The 27,169-nt window shown below is 45.4% G+C and overlaps 1 protein-coding gene across 1 annotated transcript; it reads left to right on the top strand.

Annotated features, from left to right (window-relative positions):
* Positions 1–77: 77 nt before the first annotated feature.
* On the top strand, positions 78–27,169 carry NMT1 (N-myristoyltransferase 1). The gene is made up of 12 exons (XM_036882927.2): positions 78–242; positions 9,981–10,089; positions 12,980–13,124; positions 18,332–18,450; positions 18,997–19,088; positions 19,952–20,068; positions 20,887–21,057; positions 21,896–22,004; positions 24,208–24,378; positions 24,988–25,155; positions 25,956–26,093; positions 26,810–27,169. The coding sequence occupies exons 1-12, from the start codon at positions 112–114 to the stop codon at positions 26,828–26,830; spliced, it is 1,491 nt and encodes a 496-aa protein (XP_036738822.1). The 5' UTR covers positions 78–111; the 3' UTR covers positions 26,831–27,169.

Raw genomic sequence — 27,169 nt, 5'->3', positions numbered from 1 at the left:
ACAGTTCCTCCGCCATAAAAACTACAAAACCCAAAGTATAGCGCATGCTCCCTTCGTCCAATAGGAACCGCCCGTGTAGCGAGGCGCGGAGGCCGGCTCTCGCAACTCAAGATGGCGGACGAGAGTGAGACAGCAGTGAAGCCCCCGGCACCTCCGCTGCCGCAGATGATGGAAGGGAACGGAAATAGCCATGAGCACTGCAGCGATTGTGAGAACGAGGAGGACAACAGCTACAACCGGGGGTAACGAGATCCTCGGAATTCAATTCCTGTCCAGTCTCCCACAGCCTGGGTCTCTGGGGTGCGGGGAAGTCAATGGGAGCTTAGTGTAACCCCACCCCCGTATTTTTATTGGCTGAGACATTGGATCCTGCTTGGCGATTGGTTGCTGTTTTTGTCATTTACCAGGGGTGGTGCTCAGTATATTAAGGGCCGGAGACATTCAATACTTTTATTATATGAAAGTTTTTCTGTGTAATGTACTACTCGTGTGTCTCAGGTGCGTCCCGGGAAAAAAGCATGTTGGACGATGGTTCCCGATGGCACAGCATGGGTCAATCTAACATTACAGTGCAAAGGGAACATTACTTACAGAGGTGTGTGAACAACGTGATTAGCAGTAAACGATTAATAGAACGTTTCGTTTCAGTTCACCTACAATGAGGAAATTGAGCAGGCCATACAAACCATAATTATGTAGTAAAATATTATCAGGGGATCTCAAAATACAAATTTACCCTGTAAACCGTACGTAATTACCGTGTGGCGATACTTTGACGAATACAGTGTCCGTTCCTCCAAATACTCTGCAAGTTTCCGGAATAATGTATAATTATGTCTTTAAGCGTCTTTGCTTGGTTAAATTTGCGTAGTAGTCTCAAGCCTCAAGAAATTGAGTGATGTCGCGTCTTGGACAGTGTTTTGAAGTGGGTCTAATACTGCATCTCCTGTACTTTAGGTTCTCGCCTACTAGAAACTGTTTGTTCTTTGGGCAGAAGAAATGCATCAGGAGTTTGAGTGTTGAAATCTATTTACAAATCAGTTTTCACTCTTGTAAGCCACACCCTGTCATCCATTTTCTTCATATTGTTATAGTGGCTGGCACTGACTCATTCTTCCTATCTATATTTACATAGATTTTTTAAATGGAAGGTTATGAGAGACTGTTTTGAATGATAACTTTGGCTGAGTCTGTGGCAGTCTGATTTCCATAGCCATTTTATCATTTGCAATATTGGTGGTAGTCCTGGAGGTAAACGTAGAAGGTTGATGCCTTTGGATAAACTTAAAAATTCTGTTACCCTGAAGAGATGGGAGAATAAAGGATTATTTTAAGTGATTTATAGTCTGCTTGTGATGGATCCTTAGGTTAAAAGATCTAGCTTTTATGTTCTTCAACTCACATTAAAAATCACAAGAAGAATGTAGAGAAAAAGGAAGTTTGTCAAATTTGGTTTTATGAGACTATTCTTTTGCTGTGACCCACAACAAATCTAATGTAACAACCTTGTTTTGAAGTTTGAGATCCTAAGAAAGAAAGAGCTGAGAAAGAGGAAATAGAAATAGGAAGGAGGGAAAATGCAGCCCTCCAGAGTAGCGATCCCAACCATTGATGAGAGTTGTTGAATTTGAAAGTCATTCAGAAGTGACTGTAAGGCTTTTTCCTTTCCTCTTTATGTAGTTCCTTTTCTTTTTCTCTGCTAAAGTGTTGCCCTGAGCAATGCCTGTATCTTCAAAGTGGCTTTGTTCCCTATAATCTGAATCACTTTACAAAATTGTTTGGCAGAAAGTTCTGTGTTTTATTTATAGTACAACAAAGTGGTAACCCAAAAAAAACCTTTGGAGGTGTTTTTTGTTGTAGGTGGCTATCCTCTGGGTGAACAAATTAAGCTTATTAGCATCCTGAATCTAGAGGTCTGCGTGAGTTTGGAGGTGGTGAGCAGAGGACCCAGCCTGAAGGACACAGTCTAGCTCTGGCACTTAGAATCTGAGGTAGAGTTAACATTTTCCCACTAGTTGTTGGAGAAAACAGTTTTGGGAAGAAGCAGTGGCACAGTGGGGAAGCGTAGACTTTGGAGTCAGTCAGACATGGGCTCAAAGCCTAGTTCTGACACCAGTCCTGTGACCTTGGGAAAGTTACTTAACACCATTTGTAGGGATTAAATGAGGTATTATCTGGAATGCCACCTCCCCCTTTCCTCCTATTCTTTCTTCAGATCTTCCCTGTCTTCCTTCCCCGACCATGCTCCCCTGCTCTTATCACATACTATCTTTTTTTGTGGCTTTTATCATAACAATAGTTAAATAACAGGTGTCCAGTCCCTGCCTCACCTGACTGTAAGGTGCCTGAGAACAGACATCATGCTTTTGAGATGCCTGGTGCTTAATGGGCATTAATGAGTATTTGCTAAATGAATGAATGGCAAATGTTCAATTTTGTAGCCTAATGTTAGTGGAGTTTCATTTCTCTTCATTGAGGGAGAGGATGTCAGATTTTTATTTACATGCATACTTTCACCCACGTTAGTCTCATTGTAACCCTTACTAGTGTTTTTTATGAAATACACAGAAATGAAGGATCCCTTAATATTCCACTGTTTTTTGGCTTGAAATTTTTCTTGTCATAATATTATTTAATATGTTTTCAAAAGTGATATAAGAATTGCAGGAAAATATTTCCTTTTAATGTTAACAATTCTAAAGTGTAATGTGTAATAAAAGTTAATGATAGTTCAAAGTAACCCCTAGTCTCTTAGGCCTTTTGTTCAGGATGGGCTCACAGTACTGGGTACTGATGAAATGAACCATATCTCTGCACTAGAATAATAGGAAATGCAGTTGTGCTAGTTTCTTTACATCCTTTTGTGTATGAGTTTAGTTCTTGACTTTTCTAGATATGTGTTTCTTCCATAATTAAACTGTTTGGTGAGTATAAATTTCATATGTACATATAAAAGTGCACAGGCACACACACAGCATATGTATATATGCAGTTTTATACACACACACACACACACACACGCTTATGACTCTAAGTTTATAAGCTAATATTTTAAGTCTACTCAACAGAGGAGTAGCATTTTCCCATTAATTGCCTGACATAAGTAACCCCAAGCAATTGAGAGGAGAATCAGACTAAGATAATCTTTATGCCGCATCCCCCTCCAGTTCATTATTTATTTATATGGTTTAACATGCTTGTTTTTAGTGAAAGGCTTTCCAAGAAATATTGCTAAAGAATAAACCTTATCAGCTGGCAGTAGATTTTAATTTGGGAGAAGGGAACCAATAAAGTTTATCTGGGTGTTTTGAAACAGGAAAGAATTTCTAGACTATTTTGTTCCTAGGATTCTTTAGGAATTTGTTTTGCAGTGTCATTGATACCATTGAGACGCTGGTAAGCCATGGCTCCAGAACACTTTGATAAGGCAAGTCTCTTTCCCATCCTGCTCTCTTACTCTGTGGGGACAGGTAAAAATGAGATCTTATAAGCTTTCCCCATTTCCTAATCATGAGATAGTATCCTTATGAAAAACTTAGGAGAAAAGAAAGGGTTTCTTGAAAGGAAATTCCTTAAAGTTCACCTTACTTAACTTTTGTTCTATTTTTCAGATTCTTCAAGAGTGGTTCTTTCCCATTTTTATTTGGTGTCTTATAGCTGCATCTAGCTCTTGGAAAGAAGAAATCTTTTTAGTCCCTTTTGCTTAATTTCTCTCTTCAGCTTTTAGTTTTTTTAAAACTAGAGCAACGCAGAAATGAAAAGAGAAACTTCATCACAGATATCAAACAAGTGTTCTAATTTTATTTCCCAATTAAGTGGCAATTTAAAAAGAAACTAATCAAGAGCTGCTTCAAAGAGAAGAGACTGGAAAGCAGAAGAAATGAAAAGTAAATGAGAGGCTATTTCAGGGAGACTGCTGCTCATGGCAAACCCGTTTTGCTGATTTTTCACATTGTTTAACTAGTGTGCTCACTCTAAAATCTCCCAGCTTTACTAAGTGTGCAGTTAACCCCTTCCCTGTGGAGTTCATTGATTTTTGGACTATAGATGTCATAACTTTAGGGGGATGCTTCTTTAGCTGTTTCTCTTTATCCTTTTATCTGAAATCTCTATCCTGCAAGTCCTCTCTTCTAATTCCTTTAGAAAGGTGCTCTTGTGAATGTGGCATTTAGGGCACACAAAACAGGGCATTCTCTATTGAGAACATCAAAAAACCCCACTAAAATTCTTCAACCAGTTTAGTACTTGATTCCAACATTTTTCTACCATTGCTGACTTGGAGAGGCAGCTAAGAAGGACTCACAGTTGTTAAGTGTTCAATAAATGTTACCTGTTGGTGTTACTACTATGTGCTTGCCACTGTGCTGAGCCTGTGTATGGGTTATCTCATACAGACTTCACTTTGAAAAACTGACTTAGCTTTTGTAGTGAGGCTTGGAATTTGCATCCCTACCTCTCCCTCTGACCGTTCAAGAAGAAAAATTTCAAGAAGTTTAGGATCCATTCTGAACTTCCTGGAATTTTTTTCTCTGCTATCTTGACTTCTGCAATGGACTCTGTAGTGGTCTGAGTCCTTTGAATCCATTCAACAACCCACAGGCTTTCCCAGACTAGGGAGCTATTTGATGATGGAGGTGGCTGGCCCCTTTAAACTCTCCTTGGTAGACTAATGTCTTTTGCAGAGGTCATTCTAGTGTGTGAAATTGCTGCCAGCATTGAGTCATTGCTCAGAAAATTACTGAAAATGGTGTCTGAACAGCATTTGATTTGACCTCAGAGTTGCCAGGTTACAGTCTAGCTCAGAGGATGTGGAATTTGCATTTCTTTCTCATTCCCATTTTAAACAGTTTAGTATATCAGAGCTTTTGTGACCCTTAAAGTACCAGTCATCCTCCATGACAGGAATTGGCTTGTTCACCCTCAGAACCCTCGCTCACCATCCCAGGGAGGTCAGAGGGAGGCAGTAAAGCAATCTTTTGTAATCCCTTCTACAACCTGCTGTTCTTTTCACAGGCCTCCTAGGATACCTTGATGGCAGTACTAAAGTATTTTTATTTTTCTCATTATTTAGGATTCACAGCAGTTTTTATATAAATAACTGATTGGTGGGAATTTGCCATGTTTGGGATATTGCATTAAGTGATCCTGCAGTCCTAGCGGTACAGAGGATAGCCACTTGATACTGAGTCGTGCCACATGGCTTCCATCTGGGCAACCTTGTAAATGCCACTTCATTCTTTGGGTTTCTGAGTACTGGTAGGATTGCTCGTGAGTGTCTCATACCTCACACACAAATTAGTTTGCAGAAGGATTTCCTGATACCTAAAAGTGGAATCAAAAGGATATTAGAGGCTAGGATTTATTTAGTAAGTTCTATGAAAATTTTTATTTTTGGGCCAAAGAATTATTTTTCAGTTTTAAGTGACAAGTTATGAATTTTGTTTTCTGAACCCTTTTTCTGGGTCTCATAATCAAACCTAAACCTGTGGCTTGTACTTAAGACACATTGGAACTATTTGAAGTAGTTACGGCAGAGGTTTTTGTTTTAACTCCTGTAGCACGGGTCCTAAAGAGGGAGAAGACAACAAATAAGGAAGTTAATAATTCAGTAAGAAATTTGATGATTTAAAATCTCATCCCGTGGCTCAAAAGAGCCTTAGTATTCTACTGCTTTCATGGACTACTAACACAGCTATCCCCTGGAAACATTACTAAAGATGTTTGGCTGACCCTCTTTTGGGCTCTAGCTTGTCATGGTTTTTAGTCTTTTATATCTGGAAAATGTCAGTCAAGCACGTATTTGTTGAACTCTTAACTGTGCACTCAGCACAACTAGAGGTACTGTGGGAAAGAGTTCTATGAGATGTGATCCTTGTGCTCAGGAGATTTTTAATCTCCTTGGGAAGCCAGGAAACAATATGTTATATATGAAGTATTTTTTGGGAGATCATGATCTCAGAAATCAAGAGAGCTAGAGCTGTCAGGCAGCTTTCTGTATAACGCATGGCTCACTTTCCTTATGACCTCTAATACCTGCTCCTCTGACACACAGAAATTTGTTTTAGGGCCCTGTGCGATGAAACACTGTTCTTTTGGCTCTGGAGAATTCTCAAGTGAATTTGCACAGAAACAAGACCGTAGCATTTGAGAAGGAATGATCCAAGTCTCTAGAAATTGGTGGCTTGTCCCTGGCTACTGGTTGGGTAGTTCGTGACCAGTTTGCCTCGTATCTCTGGGCCTTGGTTTCCTCTTCTGTGAACAACAGGTTTAAGCCAGGGGGCCCTGAGATTCCTTCCAGTGCTCGTGGCTTAGCCCACACTCCCCCACGATAACAGCTTCTGCTCCTCAGCCACACACTTTGAGTGGCTTTGTTGTCCAGTAGGATCTACGGGAGGCCTACTTTATGCCCTGTCCCTGCTTGTCATGTTGCCTGGAGGTTCTCTGTTTTTGCTCATCTGTCAGCCTGCCCTCCCCTCCTGCCTACTCACACACCCTGGCTCTGCATTCTGTTTCTAGAAATAAGTACTGAGGTTCATTTTGCATCTCCTCTCCCAGCCCTGACTTTATTCTAGAGCATCCACAGGATTCTTAGATGGTTGAACTTAGAATATTTTGACCTTCATTAAGAAATGACATTTCTTGATTGCTTTCCTTCCTGTTACCGGCTGTCATTCTGCTAATTCTTTTCATATTGGCCAGGTTGGTCATTAATGCCTTGAGTTGATCAACTTTACTTTAGAAGGTAAATTTCAGAGTTTTTATATGAACTGCCATCTCCATGTCCGTTATAGCTTCGCCCTGCCCCACCCCAAAGCAAATTTCAACTAACTGTCTGCTTATTATTTTGAAACCGTATGAACCAGTTGGGCTTTGATTTGCTATATTCCAAGGTTCTGGCCCACCTCTTTGGAGTAAGCTAAGGTGACTGGCAGGCTTAGAGAAATCTCTGAGAGATTGATGTTTCAATTTACAGAATCCCAGCATGCCCTCAGATATCCACCCAGTGAATATGGACTTCAGGTGCCTTTAAAAACAAGGCTGAATCCCAGCCAGGATTAGCCTGGCTTCAGTTGGGTCTTCTGATTTGGTTCTCAGGTGCAAGGAGAAGCTGTTCTGTGAAGTGAAATTGGCTTCTCAGGAAGCTTCTTGAGGACCTCAAGGCCTCTGAGCTTGATTTATTATGGATAATTAAAATTATTATAATCACCTTGAACACTAACTAGTGGGCTTCTTGGAAGTCTCACCTCTGAGTCAGTTGTCTTCCTATTTGGGTCAACTTGAGTTCTTAAGTTCTTAGGTTATTCTTATGGATGTGACTTAATAGCTGGTAGCTCAGTGGAAATGATCTTTTTTTAAAAAACTTCCTTTGTGCTTTAGGCGTATGTATGCTTGATGTACAAGTTGAAACAGGATTGTAACTTAGTACAGGGAAAATGAAATTAGCTCACTCATTTTAGTTTGGGTCTTGGAACTTATCAGGTACTTATATTGATGGTACATAAAACAGAACAAGAGTTTGGCCTAGATTCTCCCACAGAAATGGGGTCTGTGAGGCAGTGGCTGTACAGAAATATCTCCACTAAATAGCAAGAACAAAGGCAGGAAGGTAGTTTTTCACTGATTTTGCATACTTGAAAGATTTCCAAAGTTGGAGGAAGTAATTTCTTCTATTTTCTTTTTGTAAAATTGTGTTTACTAAGTATCCAATTGGTTAATATGCAGCAGTCCTTCACCTTGACCTTTTTGATTCTTTTAATCTAGAGAATTATAAAACATTTCTTATGATAATTCACATACAGGGACCAGATAATTTATTCCATTGGCTGAAATGAATAAGGACTTACAAATTGCATCACCAGTGGAACATTACTTTGTCCCCTAACATCAACCAGTTTTTAAGCTCTATATGATTCTGCAGCTGAAGTATGAATATCTCTGGAATTAGAAAACCACACAGAGTTGCCATAGACTGCAAATAGGCCTGTATGTGATAACAAAATTGAGTTCATTCGAAGGGAAAAATTATCTTCAGGCCGTAAATGACTTCATGGTGACTGTTCTTTGCCGCAACTGAGTGTTACTGGTCCTCCATGTTACGCCTACTGTGGCTCATTAAGGTAATACTTAGGAGGTACACTTCCATCTAGACCTCCTGACCTTACCCTTGGGATAAAGTGACCTCTAGCTTTTACTGTATCCCCCTGACTTTAGTCTCTGTGCATCAGGGACCACCAAGAGGCCAGCCGGATGGGCAGGCACAGTCACTCCAGAACAGGAGGGGGAAAGGGTGGGTGAGCTAGATGAGAACGCAGAGTTTGGGGCCTAGGGAAAAGCTGGGCTTGGTAAGTTCTAGGTTAAGAAGCTGCTGTCACTGTAGGCTTTCAAGAATAGGAGGGACACATGGAAAGCGGTTTTCAGTGTGAGTTCCTCAGCCGTATAGGGTTTAGGATGATGCAGAAAGATTGTGAAGGCAGGGAGATCCGGTAAAGGCTGGTGGTAACCTTAGTTTGAGCGTAAAGTCATGAGGTCTTGACAGCAGTGCTCCTCTATCAGGATTAGGAAGAGATACATTGAAGGCTTTCTACAATAAGAAATGGCAGCATAGGGCTTCACATTGCATTTTCCCTGCATAGTACCTCTTGCCATGAGATGATGATGAATATTAAGAATCACCCCAAGGCATTTTAAGGCCATGAAGCCTTTCTGAATTACGAAATAAAACTTAAATGGTATTTATCATAATGGTATGGAATGTGTATTTTACAGTTTTAATTCTTTGAAGATTGGTTCTTTATTACACAGTTAAAACAGTGTCCTGTATTAGATGATCCTGCAGATTCAGGTTCATGTATTCTCAGATTGAAGTACTTTTGACTTTTCATGGATGACCTCTAGGGAAAATTGTTGAGTAACATCAGACTGACAATGCCAAAATCAATTCAGCTGTGGCAGAAACCGACTGCAGCCATAATTAGGAAAGCAAGCTACAAGGTGAACTTAAGATTCATCAATAAAGTGAGGGAAACCCAGATTCAAAACTGTTTTTCTGAAATCAACAAGAATCAAGAGAAAACATTTGGGAGCAAATGAATAGAAAATGAAAAAGCACCAGTATAATAATATAATTTGTGTTTAAATATAGATATTGAGAGACAATAAAGAAAATGCTAGTAAAAAGCTAGGTGTGGCTAAGAAAGGGTTGCTGTGTTCGTTGGGCCTGTCATGCAGAGCAAAGCGGCCTGAGGCAGTCCACTTAGCTGTGCTCACACATATGCGTCGCACTCTGTGGCCCCAGTGGCTGGGTGCTTCATTGTGGTGGTTTTTCCAGGATCCCTAGTTCTGGGTTTTGCGTGTAGTGATCACCCAGTCCGAGCCAGCTGACAGTTCTCAATCCTCAGGGCCTGAGTTAGGCCATTCTCCTGATTGTTTGATTATTTTGGATACAGAGTGCAGCAACAATGGCTTTTCTCCTTGTTCCTTCCTCCCTTCCCAGTACTGCCTTGTGCTTTAGGTCCAGCTGGGGAAACCCACTAAACCTAATGCTCTGGGAGGGTGGGGGTGCAGAGGGTTTCCAAACAGACCACTTTTGGCTGTCATCCTTTTAAATTCAGGGCTCTAAGGAAGTGTTGATGGTATGAATGCCCTGTTAAGAATTATCATTTGCCTTTGGTGCCAGCCACCTGGCAATTTAAAGAAAATAAATACATAAAATAAGAGCAAGTGTGGAAAAGGTGCTTCCAAACAAATAGGATATTTCTTATACAGCGCTGCCTCCCTGGGAACCAATGGGAGTGAGGGGGAGAGCTGTTTGCTGGTGTCCTCCAAATGCCCCTTCTGGGATCTGAATTCTTTAGGCTGCTTCTGAAGCCAACAGGCTTGGTTAAAGAAAGTCTGGCTCCACAGAAAGCTCTTTGTCAGTGTAGCTCAAAACAAATGATTGTTTTTTTAAACCCTGCATCAGTATTTACTTTGTCTTACAGTGGTTTGAGTCCAGCCAATGACACTGGAGCCAAAAAGAAGAAAAAGAAACAAAAGAAGAAGAAAGAGAAAGGCAGTGAGGCTGATTCAGCCCAGGACCAGCCTGTGAAGGTAACAAGGAGGCTCTGTTTCCTTGTGACTGAGAGTCACTTTTTCAGATGAGAGAGTTTGGGGATAAATGTATGGGAACAATTTAGATTGAGTCTCCACTGGTGTTACTTCAAGATGGTGGATTCGGATCCCTCTGCTGCCCTAAACCTAGGTGATGAAACTGCTATCAGTGCCTTAAAAGACACAGCAGGTTAGACCTTGGCTCCCAAGCATGGTGCCCCCCAGAATGTACAGGCACATAACTGCATGTGGTGCTGGGCTCAGTGCATAGAGGAGTCACGTGTTAACAGCCCCTGTTGCCTAGAGCAGTGGTTCTCGGCCTTTCCTGTCGAAAGTCCTCATCACTGTGAGAATAAAGGGCCTGTTCTGTGTAAGGCAGATCTTTCTATATCACAGGCATTCTTCTAATGATATAGTCACTGTGATGAAAACCATGAGGCCCACAGAAGCAATTTCTGAGTTCCACTGGCTGAGAACCGCTGGCCTAGAGCTTATGACCTACGACTGACACACTGACATGAAACCCAGAAGTATGGGTAAAGATTGTTTTGTTGTCATAACTAAAACAATGTTTTAAAAAGAAAACCCTATAATTCAGGTAAGTACTGTCCTCTTCAGAATAGGCCCTGGGAAAGCTCAAGACAAATCATAATTTCACTCTCAGAATTGCCTCCAAAACAGTTTGTAAGCCTCACAAGAAATCTGGTGTCATTCCAGTATACCCACACTGTGCTTTATACCTCAAATATTATGCTTCAGTTTGAAGCTCCTACCTTAGTGAGATACGGCTTCAAGTAATTTTTTTTACTATTTTCAATATCAAGCGCACTATGAAAAAAATGCCATCATTATTGACCACCATGTTGGCTAAGTGCTTGCTAGGCACGTCATTGATTAGCCCCCAAACCATCTACATCCCTGCGAGGTTAGGTGGGGGCCGTCTTCATTTTAAATATGAGAGAGCTGGCTCACCCATGTCTTTCAGTCAGAAACTCTTACCCAAGCCCATGCTTTGGCCTTAGGGATTTTTGTTTGTTTCTTTGCCTGTGTGATGTGGGTGTTTGGATGACTCCAGGAGTCTCAGAGCTCAAGCCTGTATCAAATGGGTCACTTTGTTTTTTTTTGTTTTTTTGTTTTTTAATTTTTTATTAAGGTATGTTTGATATACACTCTTATGAAGGTTTCACATGAAAAAACAATGTGGTTACTACCTTTACTCATATTATCAATCCTCACCCATACCCCAATGCAGGCACTGTCCATCAGTGCAGCATGTTGCCAGAGATCAACTATGCCTTCTCTGTGCTACACTGTTCTCCCCGTGACCCCCCACACCATGTGTACTAATCATAATACCTCTCAGTCCCCTTCTTCCGCCCTTCCCACCCGCCCTCCCCCACCCCTCCCCTTTGGTAACCACTAGTTCATTCTTGGAGTCTCTGAGTCTGCTGCCATTTTGTTCCTTCAGTCTTGCTTCATTGTTATACTCCACAAATGAGGGAAATCATCAAATGGGTCACTTTGGAATTAGAAAATTTTAGTAAGACATCATTTACATAGCTTCCATTTTCCTTTTTATGAGAATGATTCAGTTCATTATAGAGAATTTAGAAAAAAACATAGCAAGTGGAAGAAAATTAAAATCACTTATAGTCCTACCTCCTAGGAATAAGCAATGTATACGTATTGGTTGATATTCTTTCTTTCCTTCCCATTCTAAATAAAAAAAAGTAGTAAAGTAAAAGTTTTAGAGGAAATTATAATCGTAAGCCTGACATAAGACCCAGAAACCATAAAAGGAAAATTAACAAATTTAAAATGTCTCTGTAAAACTAAAAAAGGTAAACAACAAACTGAGAAAATATTTACAATACATGAATCAGTGAATGTAAAATCATGAAATGAGTAGGCGGTTCACAAAGAGAAAAATGTTCCAAGAGTGTAGATGGTTAAAATCATAATGAAAGAAATTAAAATTAAAGCAGTATTTTTTTTTTCTCCTAGATTTGCAGAGATTAAGATTTAGTAAATCTAATGAAAAAGGTCTAGAGAAACACATGCTCTTTGGGTTATTGATGTTATTTAATGAACACTGTTCATTGGGTTATTCATTAATATTCTTTTTTTAAAGAGTAAGTGGATATATAATTCCAAATATACACATCCTTTGACCCAGGAAGCTACCACTTTATTCTGCAAAAGTACATATTCTAGTGAGCAAAAACAGATGTACAAGAAAGTTCATTACAACATTGTTTGCAAAACTGAGGGACAAAACCACCAAAATGACCATCAGGAGGGGGTTGGCTCAATATATTGTGGTCTGTGCACATAGTGGTCTCAGTTGTCAGAATGAGTAGGCCTGTGTGTCCACATGGAAAGGTCTCTAGGAAATAGTGTTTAAAGAAGAGCAGCTTGTAGAATAATACCATATGATCCCGTTTTAGTTTTTGAAAATTATGTGTGTGTTTGGAGCCTGCATGCATGCAAAAAAGTCTGGAATTATATTTGCCTCTTCTCACCCTACCTCCTAAATTAAGACCGTTGGTAACAAGGATTATATCTGAAGGATGGGAGTGTTGGGTTTTTGCTTTCTATGTTTATTATACATTTCTGCATTGTTTGAATTTTTACACTGAGCATGTGTTGTTTTTTCCATCAAATATCATAAGAATAAGAAAAGGAGAGACCCTGTAGGAAGCACCCACCCATTATATAGCTCATCGTCACTCACTCTTTCTCCAGTTGTACAATATATGACCTCTGGGATTAGGACAGAGGAACCACACCTCTGCTTTGAGTTGTACGCCTTAACTCTTGAACTTGTAATTAGTCAAAAGTGCTTATTAACATAATGGGCCTTTTCTCTCCCCAATTTTGTCTTGTCCAGATGAACTCTTTGCCAGCAGAGAGGATCCAGGAAATACAGAAGGCCATTGAACTGTTTTCAGTGAGTCAGGGGCCTGCCAAAACCATGGAGGAGGCTAGCAAGCGTAGCTACCAGTTCTGGGACACGCAGCCCGTCCCCAAACTGGGTATGTATGTGCTTTCTTCCCCAGGCGCCGGTCATGGATGCGCCTTAGCCATGCTCAGGGTCTCACTCTGAATTTGGGAGGGAAGACAGTTAAGTCCTGGAGTTCCTTGGTGGTTATTTAGAGGGTAGTCTTTAAGTTGCAGTTACAGCCATACTTTAGAGATAATGTGGGTTTGTTTCCAAACCACTGCAATAAAGTGAATGTCACAATGAAGCAAGTCAAATGAAGTTTTCGGTTTCCCAGTGCCTGTAAAAGTTATGTTTATACTATACTATAGTCTGTTAAGTGTGCAATAGCATTATGTCTAAAAAAGACGTACATATCTTCATTACAAAATACTTTATTGCTAAAAAATGCCAGCCATCATTGAGTTTTTAGTGAGTTGTAATCACTGATCACAAATCACCATAGAAAATATAATAATAACGAAAAAGTTTGAAATATTGTGAGAATTACCAAATGTGAAAGAGAGACATGAAGTGAGCAAATGGTATTAGAAAAATGGCGCAAATTAACTAACTCAGTGCAGGGTTGCCAGAAACTTTCAGTTTGTAAAAAACGCAGTATCTGGGAAGCACAGTGAAGTGACATGCAGTAACGAGGTATGCTGTATAGAAAGGCTATTGTTCAGGGACCTTATCATCTCACAATAGCACACACTGAGAACAGATAATTCTCTTAGCCCATCATCGTCCAATATGAATCTACAAAGAAAAACAATGTATTGGCACACAATGGGTAGGGATTTCTGTATCCCCACATAGATTTTATAGAGAGACCATCTTGCTTATCTGGGCAAATGTTTAATAATGGAATGGGCTTCGTCCCCAGCCTCTTCCCAGCCAGTGCATGCTTACTAAATGCGAAGTAATTTGATCCATTGCTTAACAGCGGTGGCTCAACACCTGGAGTACCATACGCAGGTTTGGTCGGCACCCTGTAAAAAAGTTACACAGACTCTTAGAGGGGCGAGACAGGCAGACATCTAAAAGGATTCCAGAAGAGACCTGACATAGCAGAGTTAGAGATGCCTGTTGAGACAGAGCCACAGCTAATGTCGATGGCTAACTTCAGAGGCTGCTATTGACAAAGTTTCTGGAGTGGTTGCATCATGATTCTAGGCCCAACTGATGGTCCAATTCCTATTTTCTATGAAAATGAGAAAGTATATTTGAAAACAGATGTGTTCCATCAGCAAATGTAAGTGACCTTCAGGTTATCCATGATACTGCTCCCCTCCAGAAACACAGTGAGATTTGATAGTATGTTTGGTGGAGGAGGGCAGGGCCGAGGACTGGTGAGGGAAGAGGGGCAGCTGTGCTCAAGGAAATGCAGCTGTTCCAGAGGTGAGGAGTCTGCAGTGCAGAGCCTTGTTACTCAAAGTGTAGTCCTCAGACCAGCAGGATGGGCATCACTTAAGAGCTTGGAGAAATGCAGAATCTCAGGCCCCACTCCAGACCCACAGAATCAGAACTTGCAGGGGATTTGTATCTGCTCTGCAAGTTTCAGGAACTCTGCTCTGGAGCAGATGGAGTTCTTGGACAGCTTAGTCACAGTCCAGAAACAAGCTGAGGCGTGCCCCCAAGGGGGTTGGGAAGCAAGACACTGCTGAATGGTTCTGAGTGATGAATCGGCAGCGGGCGCTATTCCAGAACCCTGTCCTGACCCATCCGCCTTGTCAGGCTGCCTGGATCAGCCAGGTCCCAGGCCCACTGGCTAAATCCTCTAGCGAGGCTTTGGGTCAAAGTAATGCTTTTAGGGCATCGTTAGTAATGGGTCCCAGTGGCCACTCCCCCAAGGAGCAGGAAGAACGCAGAGCCACACACCCCACCTCTGGGTGAAATGCACAGAGGTGGTGCATTGTGGGGGCTGGCCCAGTTTCAGATGGGTTTGGTTTGATTTTATTTTTTATTAGGAATATACAAATGGCTTAACTCCATTTTTCATAGACAGTGGGACCTAGTGAAGAGGTGAAGTGGATTAATGGATTTCTGTTCCTCTTAGGACAGATACTCTTTGTTGTTTGCCTCAGTTTCTCCACAGTAAATGTAGAAAGTGCCACAGGTTCATTCTCAGAAAGCTCACACAGTTGCTACAGGAGCCCTGACACTCTCAGGAAGGTGGAACGAGGCTCAGTTCTATTTCCTCTGAATGTACCGTCTGTGCAGCATGCCGTATGGGGTTCTGTAGGAGAGCAGCACTGAGCATCTTACCGGTCTGCCTTGCAGGTCTGTGGTCAGTTGAGCCCAGCTGAAGTTCAGATTCCTTTGTTTCCATAAGTCAGCCCTTAGAAAGTACCACACTGCAGGCGTCAGTCGGTCTGCATGGCTGAGTTGGTACCCTAGTTCACTTCTGAGTGTCCCGGGGTAGTGTGATTTATAGCTCCTTGCCATAACTCTTCTCACTTAAATGGGACTAATGATTGTAAAACTCAAGCATGTAAATGTACTGTGTTTACAGTACTCACCACCTTGTTGGGAGAGTTATAATTAGATCCACTAAAGTATAGATCTTTAGTATTCGACTGAAAAGACCTAGAGTTATTCAGAAGTCTAAAATCATCCTACATTCACCACTGAAAGGCCTTCTAAACAGTTAAGTGTTTTAGGCTGTGTAACACTTCTCTGTGCTCCCAAATAAACTTCTGATCTCCCTTTTCAGAGTGTGTCATTCTACTTGCTTAAAGTCACCTCCTTTTCCCGCTCTAGGAGGGGAGTGGGAAATCCTTTTCTCCTTTTCTTTCCTCATCTCAGTGGATTGGAATCTGATCACTCTTACTTTTTAAAAGTAACTACCAAACCACAGGGAGAAATGCGGACTTGGCTCCTCCGGGCTCTGAGAGGGAAGCTTACCCACTCTTCCCCTCTTCCGTGTCCTGCTTGTTTAGTTCAATGTCTTCCAAATCTCTCATTCTTTTCTCCCAAGTCTTTCCCAATCGCCCTCTGGTGCTTAGCTGTGGATCTTCAGTACTGGAAGGCAGAGAGAATTTGGGGGGAAGTACCCAGAAAGAAACCCTCTGAAAGTCCAGGGTTTTCTTTTCCATTTTCCAGTGTCCTCCTCGGTTGTTCACCAGCTCTGGGTGGCTAGAGAAAATTGGCTGCCTCCCATCCTCTGCCGGAGCCTCCCACCCCTGCTCAGCAGGAGGTGCTCAAAACCTCCAGAAGGTAGAGGGCCGGCTGGTCCCCACAGGCAGAAACCATGAGGCTGAGCACTGGCAGAGGGCGGTGCAGGCGCCTCAGGCCACTTCTCTGCTCCGTGGGCACCCCACACTGCGAGTCTGTTAGAAGTGCCTTCTGCTTTCTCAGTGTTGCTATAACTGCTTTGTCAGCTATGTCTTAGAGTCATCAAGCCTCCTCAAGGCACCCTGAGAGAGCTGGTTTAGCAGTGTCGTGGGCCCTCCTCATGCTGGGTGGCAGGTGCCTGCTTCCGTATCTGCTTGGTGCCCGTGATGATGAAGATCTGAGTCCATTTCACTCGCCAGCTTCTGCCACAGATCTGGCACATTTTAGGATTCTGAACATGTGTTGTTGCATGTTGGACCTAGTAACCAGCCTAAATGAAAAGATTTGGCCTTGAGATTTAGCGTGCTACGGTAGGAAAGTTTGCCAATGTCCTCTCCTGGAAATCATTAAAAAAAAGTAGTAATTAACAGGTTCTGAAGTCAAATGTATTTTGGAAAAAGTGTAAATTCAGTACAAGACAGGAAAGCTTGATTAACACCTAGGCAGGGCTAGAGTAGAAATCTTTGGGACTTGCCAAGGGTCAGGTCCTTAGATTTAGGCTCAAAACATTTTACATGGCAGTGATGGAAGTGAATTTGCTTACATTGACTAATTTGCAACGTTATGAATAAATCAAAAGGCCAATTTCTAAATAGGATGAAAAAGGATAACCTTTCTCCCTATTGGGGAACCAGATGGCAAATAGGAGGCAGCCAGGTGCTTCTCTGCTATATGTGCCCTGTGTTGCCTGTACTTTCCCTCTTGTGACTCATAGCAGGTTGGTAATGACTTTTTTATTAAAGATGGGCCCAGAAGATGGTACATCTTGTGGGAACAGGGCCTTGTCTTTTCCCTACTGTGTCCCAGGGCACAGTGTCTTATGCCCAGTGGGTGCTCAGTAAATGTGATGAGTGAACGAGAGATGGTCGGTCCTGATGGCGCGGTCCTCGGCATACACGCAGCCTGATGCAGCCATTCCCACTGCACCTGCCCCACACACCCATTACTGGGAGTGTCTAGAGCTGCCTTTTGCACATTAGAATGACATATTTGGGCTGGAAGGTCTGAAAATCAGTAAAGCATAAACTGAGTGCCTACTGTATACCAAGCCCTATTCTGGGAACAAGCAGTATACTGAGTGGGTTCCTTTTGAAGACTCAGTTTTCAAAATGTACTTAACATTGCACTCCTTCAAGTGTGAACATGAATGAGCTCTGAATTATAGGAACTAAATAATTCCAAGGGCCAAAATTAACTGGTTGTATTTGTCAAGCGTCCAAGTTTATCAGATGCGTCTGATTTAACTGTGGGTGGGAATTAAGGCTGTATCTTCTGAGCACCCCCAAGCACGCCTCTATAGAGGAGGGTATCTGTCCAGGGTGGGATGTTGTGTTGAGGGAAACTTCCCAGCAGCATTGTGTAGACTGATTAATCCTAAAGGCATTCACAGGACTTTGTAAACACCGAGGGCTCAAGTTGGCGGCAGCAGTTAACTGGCTCCTGTTGCTGAAAGCTAAGGCTGGCAGAGCTAAGATCGAGCCTGGCGCCTAGATGCCATCATCTGGTTCAGGAATGAGCCCAACACATTGTTGCCGTTGACAAAAAGTAGCCTTGTTGCATCTCCTTATAAATCCATCCAGGTCGGTGAGTCTGGGCCAAGGCTATGACAGCGCTCTTTACACCACCCAGGAGGCAGGAAGCCAAATTAGTCAAGATAAATGTTTGTCATTCATTAGCCAAAGGAAGTTTTAAAAGGATTTCCAAAAAACCAACCACCTTGGATCCCAGTAATTGTTCTGAAGACTTGGACCTCAGTTAGGAGCCAAGGGAAGCTGGAGAGATGGTCTGCAGTTGCCAAGCACAGAGTGTTCTTTAGATGGAGGCCTCCTAGAGACAGGAGGAATTGCTGTGGTTGAGTTTTGAGCTGAGCTGTTTCCCTCCCCCAGGAGGCAGAGGGTGAGGCTCATGGCTGTGCTCTTCTTCCAGGAGAAGTTGTGAACACCCATGGTCCTGTGGAGCCTGACAAAGATAACATCCGCCAGGAGCCTTACACCCTGCCCCAGGGCTTCACCTGGGACGCCCTGGACCTGGGGGACCGTGGTGTGGTGAGTAGGCCCAGGCAGGCCCAAGGTGTGGATTGGGCGCGGCCTCACAGTGAGCCCTGCGTCTACCCAAGCCTGCTTCCCGGACTGTCGAGAGCTGAGCCAAGCAGTCAGGAGTGGCCCCCATCTGTTGCCTCTGGGTCCTGCCCAGGACTCCACATAAAGAGCACTTGGCTTCTCTAGCAGGTTGAGAGTTAGCCTCTGAAGCTCCCCATGGCTGATAACCCTTTTGGCATGCATTCATTTTTCTTGTTATCCATTCATTCATTCATTCCTTTGTCTTAATGATGGAGTGGTTGGTTACCTGGATGACATTCTTGGTCTGCCACTTTATGTACTTGAGTCTGTCCCTCATGGCTGTTTCCTATTACAGCTAGAACACTTGTTCCAAAACAGTCTCTGCCATGCGCGGGATGGAAAGGATTTGTGAGTTTAAACATAGTGTTTGGTAGTTTGCCTTGTCCTTCTGAAAAGCTTGGAGCCTCAGGGTATTAGAGTTGGTCCCCAGCTGGCAGAATACCTCTGAGGCAGCTCCTTCTTTCTCTGCAGCTGAAAGAACTGTATACCCTCCTGAATGAGAATTATGTGGAAGATGATGACAACATGTTCCGATTTGATTACTCCCCAGAATTTCTTTTGTGGTGAGTTATAAGAGGGCTTTCTTATGTTCTGGGTCAAGGCATAGAGCAGAACAACCAGATTTTTCATCCCTGCTAAGTGTCAACCTTTGAATGGGAACTTAGTGTGTAATTTTGAAATTCCCACATCTGAAGGAGACTTGCTTCCAGGGGAGCTTAGAATCGAAACCTTATATAAGACAGAATGATGGAGTGAGAGACACCTTTGAGTCATTGGTACCCAGAAGAAAAGAACACTTATTGTGTGATAACTTAATGTAAGAAGGGTAGAAGGGAGGAAACCTACTAGATTTAAAAGAAGGGTCTTTTTCAATCCTGTTACTGAGCATGCTTCATTGTATGAAAGTAGCCTTGCCTGGCTAAGCCATCCACCCTCCTGGGCCACATTGACTGTCCAGGAAGACATAGGCATGAGGCTGCAATGGAAAGGGACTGCCTGGGAGGGGAGGGAAAGGAAGAATGGGTGAGCAGAGAGAGTGATGGTACCAGAGGGGCTTATGGGACTAGAGCTCTCAGGGCTCTACAATTGGCTCCTGCCCATGGGGCCCACTGGACTCAGAGCCAAGGAGGCCAATCATCTCGCTTAAGTTGTCAAGGTGAGTGAGCACAAGAAACTGGATTGGGTACAAAATCCTCAGTATGACAGCCTTGGATTAGGTGGATAAGTAGACCAAGCTTCCTCCTGAGCTGCAGGAAGGGGCTATGGCTCCATCTGACTTGTGTCCAGTAGGGCTTGGCCTAAATTTAATTTAGCTATTACCCATCCAGGGAGGTGGGAGCACAAGGTTAGACTCAGCTGTGGAGTCCAAACAGCATTCCCAGTCTGCTGGCAAGGAGTACCATAGCCCCTGTCTCTCTTCTTCTAGGGCTCTCCGGCCACCTGGCTGGCTTCCCCAGTGGCACTGTGGGGTTCGAGTGGTCTCAAGTCGAAAACTGGTTGGGTTCATCAGTGCCATCCCAGCAAACATCCACATCTATGACACGTAAGCCCAGCCCCACCCACCACCCTCACATACCCACCAACCCGCTTGGTCTGGGAGGGAGGGGAAGAAAACGCACATACCTTCTACAAAAAAGAGAGAAGGACCCATCCAGGGAAGAAATTCAGGTCCTGGAAGAGAGAAATTTATACTAGGAACTGCCTGTTGGGCTCTCAATTGTTGCTCGTTCTCTCGTGCGTGGCCTGGGCTAGAAGGGGTGCACCCTGAGGGCCAATATGCACTGAACAGGGCTCAGTGTTTGCAGTCTTTGCAACGTGGGCACCTCACGTGTTGATGCACTTGAGCAGCTTCAGAAATGGGCCAGAGCCAATGTGACTCACATCCAAATAGTCATGGGGACTTCAAGCTCTGTTCTTCATTTTCCTTGGAAACATCAGAACCATCTGCCAGTCTTCTGGGCTTATTAGGCCGTGGATTCTACAGGAGTCGGAACCCTTGGAATCCTGGAATAGCCCCCCGACTTACACTGTAGGGTGCCCTGCCTGTTAAAGGTGGAATGCCCCTAGCCTGCTCTTGGGGATTCATCAGGGAGGAGCTGGTGGTGTCTTTAAATAAAGAAGTTTGCTCGGGTCCCATTTACCTTTGGAAGCAGGGCGTGCGTGTGTTGAGAAAGTGGGTTCCTTGCCGGGTACAGCAGAGCAGCAGGTGGGAATCCAAATGCTGTCTGCTGAGTGTGGCTGATGGTGGAACACATGCCTGCGTTGGAGGCTCTGTGCTTGTACCAGTGGCTCCATGTGCCATGAAGGGAGTGATTTCCCTGTTAAAAGCTTTGTTCACTGGGTTTTCCCCTCCCTCTCCAGAGAGAAGAAGATGGTGGAGATCAACTTCCTATGTGTCCACAAGAAGCTGCGCTCCAAGAGGGTGGCTCCGGTCCTGATCCGAGAGATAACCCGGCGGGTTCACCTGGAGGGCGTCTTCCAAGCCGTTTACACTGCTGGGGTGGTGTTACCAAAGCCTGTGGGCACCTGTAGGTAAAAATCTCTTGCAAGGTCCTAGCGATACTGGCGTGCCTGCTCTGGTTGAGGAGATTGTTTCACTGTGAGTCGCAGCTCTGCCCATCAGCAGCTCTGTCTGTGGCCGAGAGCATCTTGCTTCTCTAAGGCTGCTGAGACGGGTGGAGCGTGTGCACGGGAGCCGGGCAGGAAGCAAGGAGTGAAGGGAGCGGCTCTAGAACGGCCACTGGAAAGCACGTGTCCTGTCCACAGGGGTTAGTCATCCTCAGCTCCTGATGATTCCTGCCATTTGGAAATGGGGGGTCAGTCTGCAAGGGTTTCATTTAGTTTTTTAAGGATGAGCCCAAATGTGCATTTTTATGGTAATGCCCAGAGGCTTTAAATGGTTGGCTCGATTTTGCTTTGAATATTTTGTGAGCCAAAGAGAGCATGTGTGATTGCTGTGTGACCCAAGGACAACCTCTGCCTCAGAAAGGTGTTTGAAAATGATTCAACAGCCTCTGCCTCAAGAATTTCAGAATCAAGACCACCAGGCAAATGCAGTAGGGGAGGAAAAGGGGGATAAATATTCACAGAAACCAGAAGTCTCATTCCAGGAGTGAGGTTTGCCCTTCCCAGACAACGACTGTAGCAGACAGTGGCTTTTGAAATTGAGGAAGGAAAAAAATATGGGAAGAGCCAGGGAAGCTCTGCATTCCTTGGGGGCGTTTGGAGAAGGGGAGAAGCCGCTGGCTCACACGGGGCCTGGTGTGCCTCTCCCGCCACCTGCTGGCCATCTGGAGATCCTCCATGCCATCATCCTCTTAAAGGGGACTTGCCAGAATCCTCTGAGGACAGGATGTTTGTGTCCCCACAGGTACTGGCATCGGTCCCTAAACCCTCGGAAGCTGATTGAAGTGAAGTTCTCCCACCTGAGCAGAAATATGACCATGCAGCGTACCATGAAACTCTACCGACTGCCAGAGGCCAGTGGTGCTCTGGGGCCATGGGCAGGGACAAGAGAAGCTGAAGAGGGTCTGGCCCATGAGCAAGGCTTTGAGGGGGAAGGGAGCGGGGGTCAGAAAGGTGACCCAAACCATAGTTCCAGATTCCTAGACCTGCCGTTTCTGTTGTTTGTGTTATCTTCAGCAAGGGTTTTATTTTAGTCTGACCTTCTCAGCTCTCGTGCACCTTCTCTGGGGCTAACTTCTGTCAGTCTGTTGAGGGCTCAGAGAATGCCTATTCTTGTAATTTTAGCCTAAGGGAAGCATAAATAGAAAGATGTATCCACTTACTGAACTGCATCCCACCCCAAGCCCAGTGCAAATATGCCTTAGAGTGCCTGGCAGGTGCAGGAGGGGTGACCTGCGTTTGGGAGGTAAGCCCAGATTTCCAGTGTCACAACTCCCCATCCAGATTTTGCCATTGAAGAACCAGGCACCCAGGAACGAGCTAGTTTTCTATTCTGGGTTGGTTTGTCTCATTTCCCAGAGAAATAGGTGCAGCTTGTTCTCCACCTGTGCCTCACTTCAGAATCCTGTTGGGTCTTGAAATCACTCCTCCCTCAGAGTCTTCCAGTCAGTGTCAGCAGTTACTGGGGGCCTGCCAGTCAGGGGCAGCCCACCTGGACTTGTCGGCTACCAAACTGGATTAGTCACCCTGGAATGGGGCTGCTCCGCCACTGGATTGAGGTCACTGATGTCACCTTTTGAGAGACCACTGCAGTGCAGTTAGACACTGCCCCAAAGACCAGATTTGGGGGCCAACTATCAGTTACTATGATAGATTTGCCCTGAGTGGTAGGCAGGCAGAGTGCTCTTGAAGTGTAGCAGCCAGAAGACTGTCTCTGGATCTCCCACTTGTAGGTGAGAACCCCAGCATGGCTGTTTTTTCAGTCCAGGATTTGAGATGTCACTGTACAAGCTGCCATGTAGAAACGAGGTCAGTAAGTGTTCCCTGGAGGCATCAGGATTAGCAGGGAGTTTTGGCAGCTAGACCTCATGGAACTGCAGTTTTAAAAGCAATTCCTACACTAGGCAACAGTTGTATCACAGTGACTGAGGTATATAAACTGTAACTGCTCCCCGTTTTCAGACTTGGCTGACCCTGCCTTTGTGTACTGAGCCTTTAGAGATGTTCTGTCAGCCCCAATATTTACTCCAGAGCATCACATGGCTTCATTCCACATGAGCATTTTTTAAGAAAAAGCAGCTGTGGGGTGGGATTCTGGTTTGGCATTAAATCCCAGGAGTTGAGCTTTTCTTCTGAATTCAACTTGCAGCAATGTTCTGCTGGGGCCAATACCAGTGTAGCCCTGTCCAGGTGGACAAAATGGGCTTCCAGGGCAGACTGCTGGGCTCTGGGGTCCCACGGTGCCTGCAGCTAGGACTGGCTGTGAAGCATTCTAAGTCTACAGGAGAGGGACTGTGTAGGAAGTGACCACCTGTGATCCAGTGGGAGAGGATTGTGAGGGTTCCGAGGAGAGGAGCCAAGAAACTTTTTGCTGAAGTCCTGGAGTAGCACTGGGCTGGGCCTGCTCCAGCACACCCATGGGGTGTCTGGAAGGCTTGCTGTCACAGCCCACTGACTTGGGCTGGGTATTGTTGCGGGCACCTCCCTGTGCACTGTAGAGCATTTAGCAGCACTCTGGCTTCTGTCTACTAGGCGCCAGAAGCACTCCTCCCCCTAGCTGTGACGACCAAAAATGTCCCTGAGTATTCTCAAATGTCCCTCTGGAGGGCAGAATTGCCCCTGTTGAGAACCACTGGGCTTGAGGGACAGAAGTCACACCCAGAACAGCCTACGAGTCCAGAGGCTACAGATCTTGTGCTGTATGTTAGACGGTTTGGAACAAGGGATGGGTGTGATGGGCTGTGTTTTCTTGGGAAGACGGCCTGGGCCGAATGGATAAGGGATTGAAACAACAGCCTTAGCCAGGGATGACGGGCTTGAATAGGAGGGAAGGGCCCAAAGGTAGCACAGAGGCAGGAGCTGTGCCTGCGTGCGTGTGGACAGTGGGCAGGAGGGAGTCGCCAAGGGTGGTTGATGAGTCTCTCGAGGGTCTGGGTGGACACATACTGGGGTTAGAAGGGAGACAGTGTGAAGTTTGGAGTGTCCGTAAGACTTGAGAGGGGGCCAAGATGCTCACAGTCTACACATCTGACGTTGTCTTGTCTGTCTGCCTTACAGACTCCCAAGACAGCTGGGCTGCGACCAATGGAAAAAAAGGACATTCCAGTAGTGCACCAGCTCCTCACCAGGTACCTGAAGCAGTTTCACCTCACTCCAGTCATGAGCCAGGAGGAGGTGGAGCACTGGTTCTTCCCCCAGGAGAATATCATCGACACTTTTGTAGTGGAGGTGAGCAGGGAGAGGTGTTCTGGGCCTCTGACCATACGTGGAGAGGTGTCCTTGGATGGCTGTATTTCCTGGGCTCAGTGACTGAAGAACTGACCGATGGGGGCTTAACACCCCAGACTTCCTTGACCATCTGTGCCTGGCCCTCCTTAAAAACAGGAAGTTGTGGCGCACTTGCCAAAATGGACCTGGCACAAGCCCTCCTTCCACCTGCCCCTGCCCTCAGTCCCCACTGGTGACACGGTAGAGACGACCTCCTCAGTCAGGTGAGCCTTCGGTTCCCTGCCTGCCCTAGGTTGAGGTCGTGCAGACCAGGCATCAGGGGCCCAGTCTAGGGGAATATGAACCTCAGGATGTCCCTGGCGCTGTGCAGGCATGGAAAGAGTGTGTGACAGGCTCAGCCTAGAGTCCGGCCTGGATTACTACCCTCCTGACTCTGTCCACAAGTGGCATTGGCCAGTGTATTTTTCTCTTCCCTGCGTATCCTGTTTCAGTTTCCACCCATTCATCCAGAGAGGCAGAGCCGCCAGAGGGTGTGAAAGGCATAGGAAGCACAGTTCCCAGGCTGCGGTGCATGCACGACGTTGCCTCTGTTTATTGTCTTCCCTTCAGAATGCAAATGGTGAGGTGACAGATTTCCTGAGCTTTTATACGCTTCCCTCCACCATCATGAACCATCCAACCCACAAGAGTCTAAAGGCTGCTTATTCTTTCTACAACGTTCACACCCAGACCCCTCTTCTAGACCTCATGAGCGACGCACTTGTTCTCGCCAAAATGGTGAGGAGCAGACTGGAGGGTCCTGACATCTAGGGGATAGGGCAGTGGGGTGCCGGGGAGGCAGCTGCCCCAGGCAGGGGGCTTCGAGCCCTCCCTGCCCTCTTGCTCTGCTTAGGAAGGGTCCCAGCAGTTTTCAGCCAGCCGCTCCAGGCTAGGAGGGAGCAAGGAGCGCCCACATGAAGTGAAGGCATTGAACTCCTGATTCATTTCAGTGAGTTTAGTTCTCACAGGAGGTGCTGCCAAGGAGCCTGAATAGCCAGGCCTGCTCGGGGAGTCAAGGGGTTCTCCTTAAACACTGCCCCACCTGGGGAATGGGGAAATCGGTCTGTTGTCATGGTGAGTCATTGGAGCAGCTGACTGCAGAGCACAGGGGAGGGCACAGGCTTCTTTTATCCCCCAAGAGGCTGTTGTCTGTCAGTCCTCATCATGGGCTCTGCGGGCCGGCCAAACAGTGGACAGTCCAGTCCCTGCCCTGGGGGAGTGTCTAATCAAGTTGATGAGATTTAGGAGGCGTCTTCGTCACGGTCTCAGGGCAGCGTATCAAGTGCCATAAAATCACACGGTGTACACTGAAGGCCTAAGGGTTGGGTGTCTGGGGAGTAAGGGAGTAATGCAGATGTGAGAGTGGCTGATAGAGGCCAGCTTCTTGAGGGAGTGTTTGGGCTCCATGTCCAGAGAGAACTGTGAGAATTACCAGTGTTTCCGGGAGGCATAACGAATCAGTGGGAGCAGTGGCTTGGTCCCTGAGTACAAGCGTGTACTCTCTTCATCTGTTCTTGTTTGTCCCTGCCTCCATGCAGAAAGGGTTTGACGTGTTCAATGCACTGGATCTCATGGAGAACAAAACCTTCCTGGAGAAACTCAAATTTGGCATAGGGGACGGCAACCTGCAGTATTATCTTTACAATTGGAAGTGCCCCAGCATGGGGGCCGAGAAGGTACGTGTGTGCCCTGGGCAGCTGCAGCTCGGGTCAGGGGTTTGGTGTCTCCAGCAGAAATAGGGCCATGGGTCTGGGATCTAGTATCAGTCTGGGCCTCTGTTCACTGGTATTTGGGTCCTTGGCGGGTCCCCCTCTCTGATGGCCAGACTAGCAGGGCCATTGTTCCCCTTTCAGCAGCTGGTGGGAGGGTGGCAGAGGGGACAGGCCCCAGAACAACACAGAAGCAGGAAGGCTGTTTCCAGCTTCTCTTCCCACCAGTGAGCTGCCTCAGCTGGATGGCGGTGGGGAGTTCAGGACTATCTCAGGAACCTGCAGGTTGCATTGCCCATGGGTAGCCAGGAAGGTTAGAGTCTTCGGCTCTGAGGAGTTTTCATCTGGGCTGCTGCCTTCATCCTCAGCCCTTGCTCTGCCAGCTCAGGGGGCAGCCCGGGACCTCGGATGTCATCAGCATGACTGAATAACTGCCGAGCTAGAGGGAGGCCTTGTGACTGGTGTTCCTCAGGATGCAGGCAGTTGCTTTCCTTGAAGGATCTCATAGACATACCAAGCCTCTCTTTGAGGTCAAGTGAGAGCCCCAGGCCTGCCATGAGTCTGCTTGCAGCCCCGTGGCACTGCAGGCTCAGTCATTTGGAACCTCAGGACTGGGTGGGAAAGTGGGAGAGTCTTCGGAAAATTGTCAACTCAACCCTGCCTCTCCCCATTGGCTCTCCTAGGTTGGGCTGGTGTTACAGTAATCAGTCGCCAGTGAGATTCTGGATAAAGCCACTGAGAATTCAAACCAGGAAATGGAACCCCACCACTTATTGGTCCAATTTTCACAAACGTGAGGATCCCTGGTGAAGGGAATAGAACCGAACCGGCTTTACCAAATCGCCACTGAACTTGACAGTTGTATTGCAATGGCGTAGGCTGTGTGATGTCACCTCTGGCCGTGTCTCTGGTCTCCCTGTTTTCCAACTAATCACTTCCTTAACGCAGCCATGATCAAGGGAATGTAACTGCTGAAAACTAGCTCGTGATTGGCATATTATGGAGTTAACGGGTGAATAATAAAAGTATATATATATATATAT

Source organism: Manis pentadactyla, chromosome 4, assembly GCF_030020395.1.
Source record: "Manis pentadactyla isolate mManPen7 chromosome 4, mManPen7.hap1, whole genome shotgun sequence".
Classification (NCBI taxonomy): Eukaryota; Metazoa; Chordata; class Mammalia; order Pholidota; family Manidae; genus Manis; species Manis pentadactyla.
The sequence above is the reverse complement of the archived record's forward strand: the minus strand, read 5'-3'. Positions and strand labels throughout refer to the sequence as shown.

Bases quoted from the DNA above. Each gene is read 5' to 3' on its own strand.
- NMT1 (XM_036882927.2), top strand. From the start codon at position 112: ATGGCGGACGAGAGTGAGACAGCAGTGAAGCCCCCGGCACCTCCGCTG. The intron at 13,125-18,331 runs GTATGTATGTGC...CTCTTCTTCCAG, and splicing joins GCAGCCCGTCCCCAAACTGG to GAGAAGTTGTGAACACCCAT. The intron at 20,069-20,886 runs GTAAGCCCAGCC...CTCCCTCTCCAG, and splicing joins AACATCCACATCTATGACAC to AGAGAAGAAGATGGTGGAGA.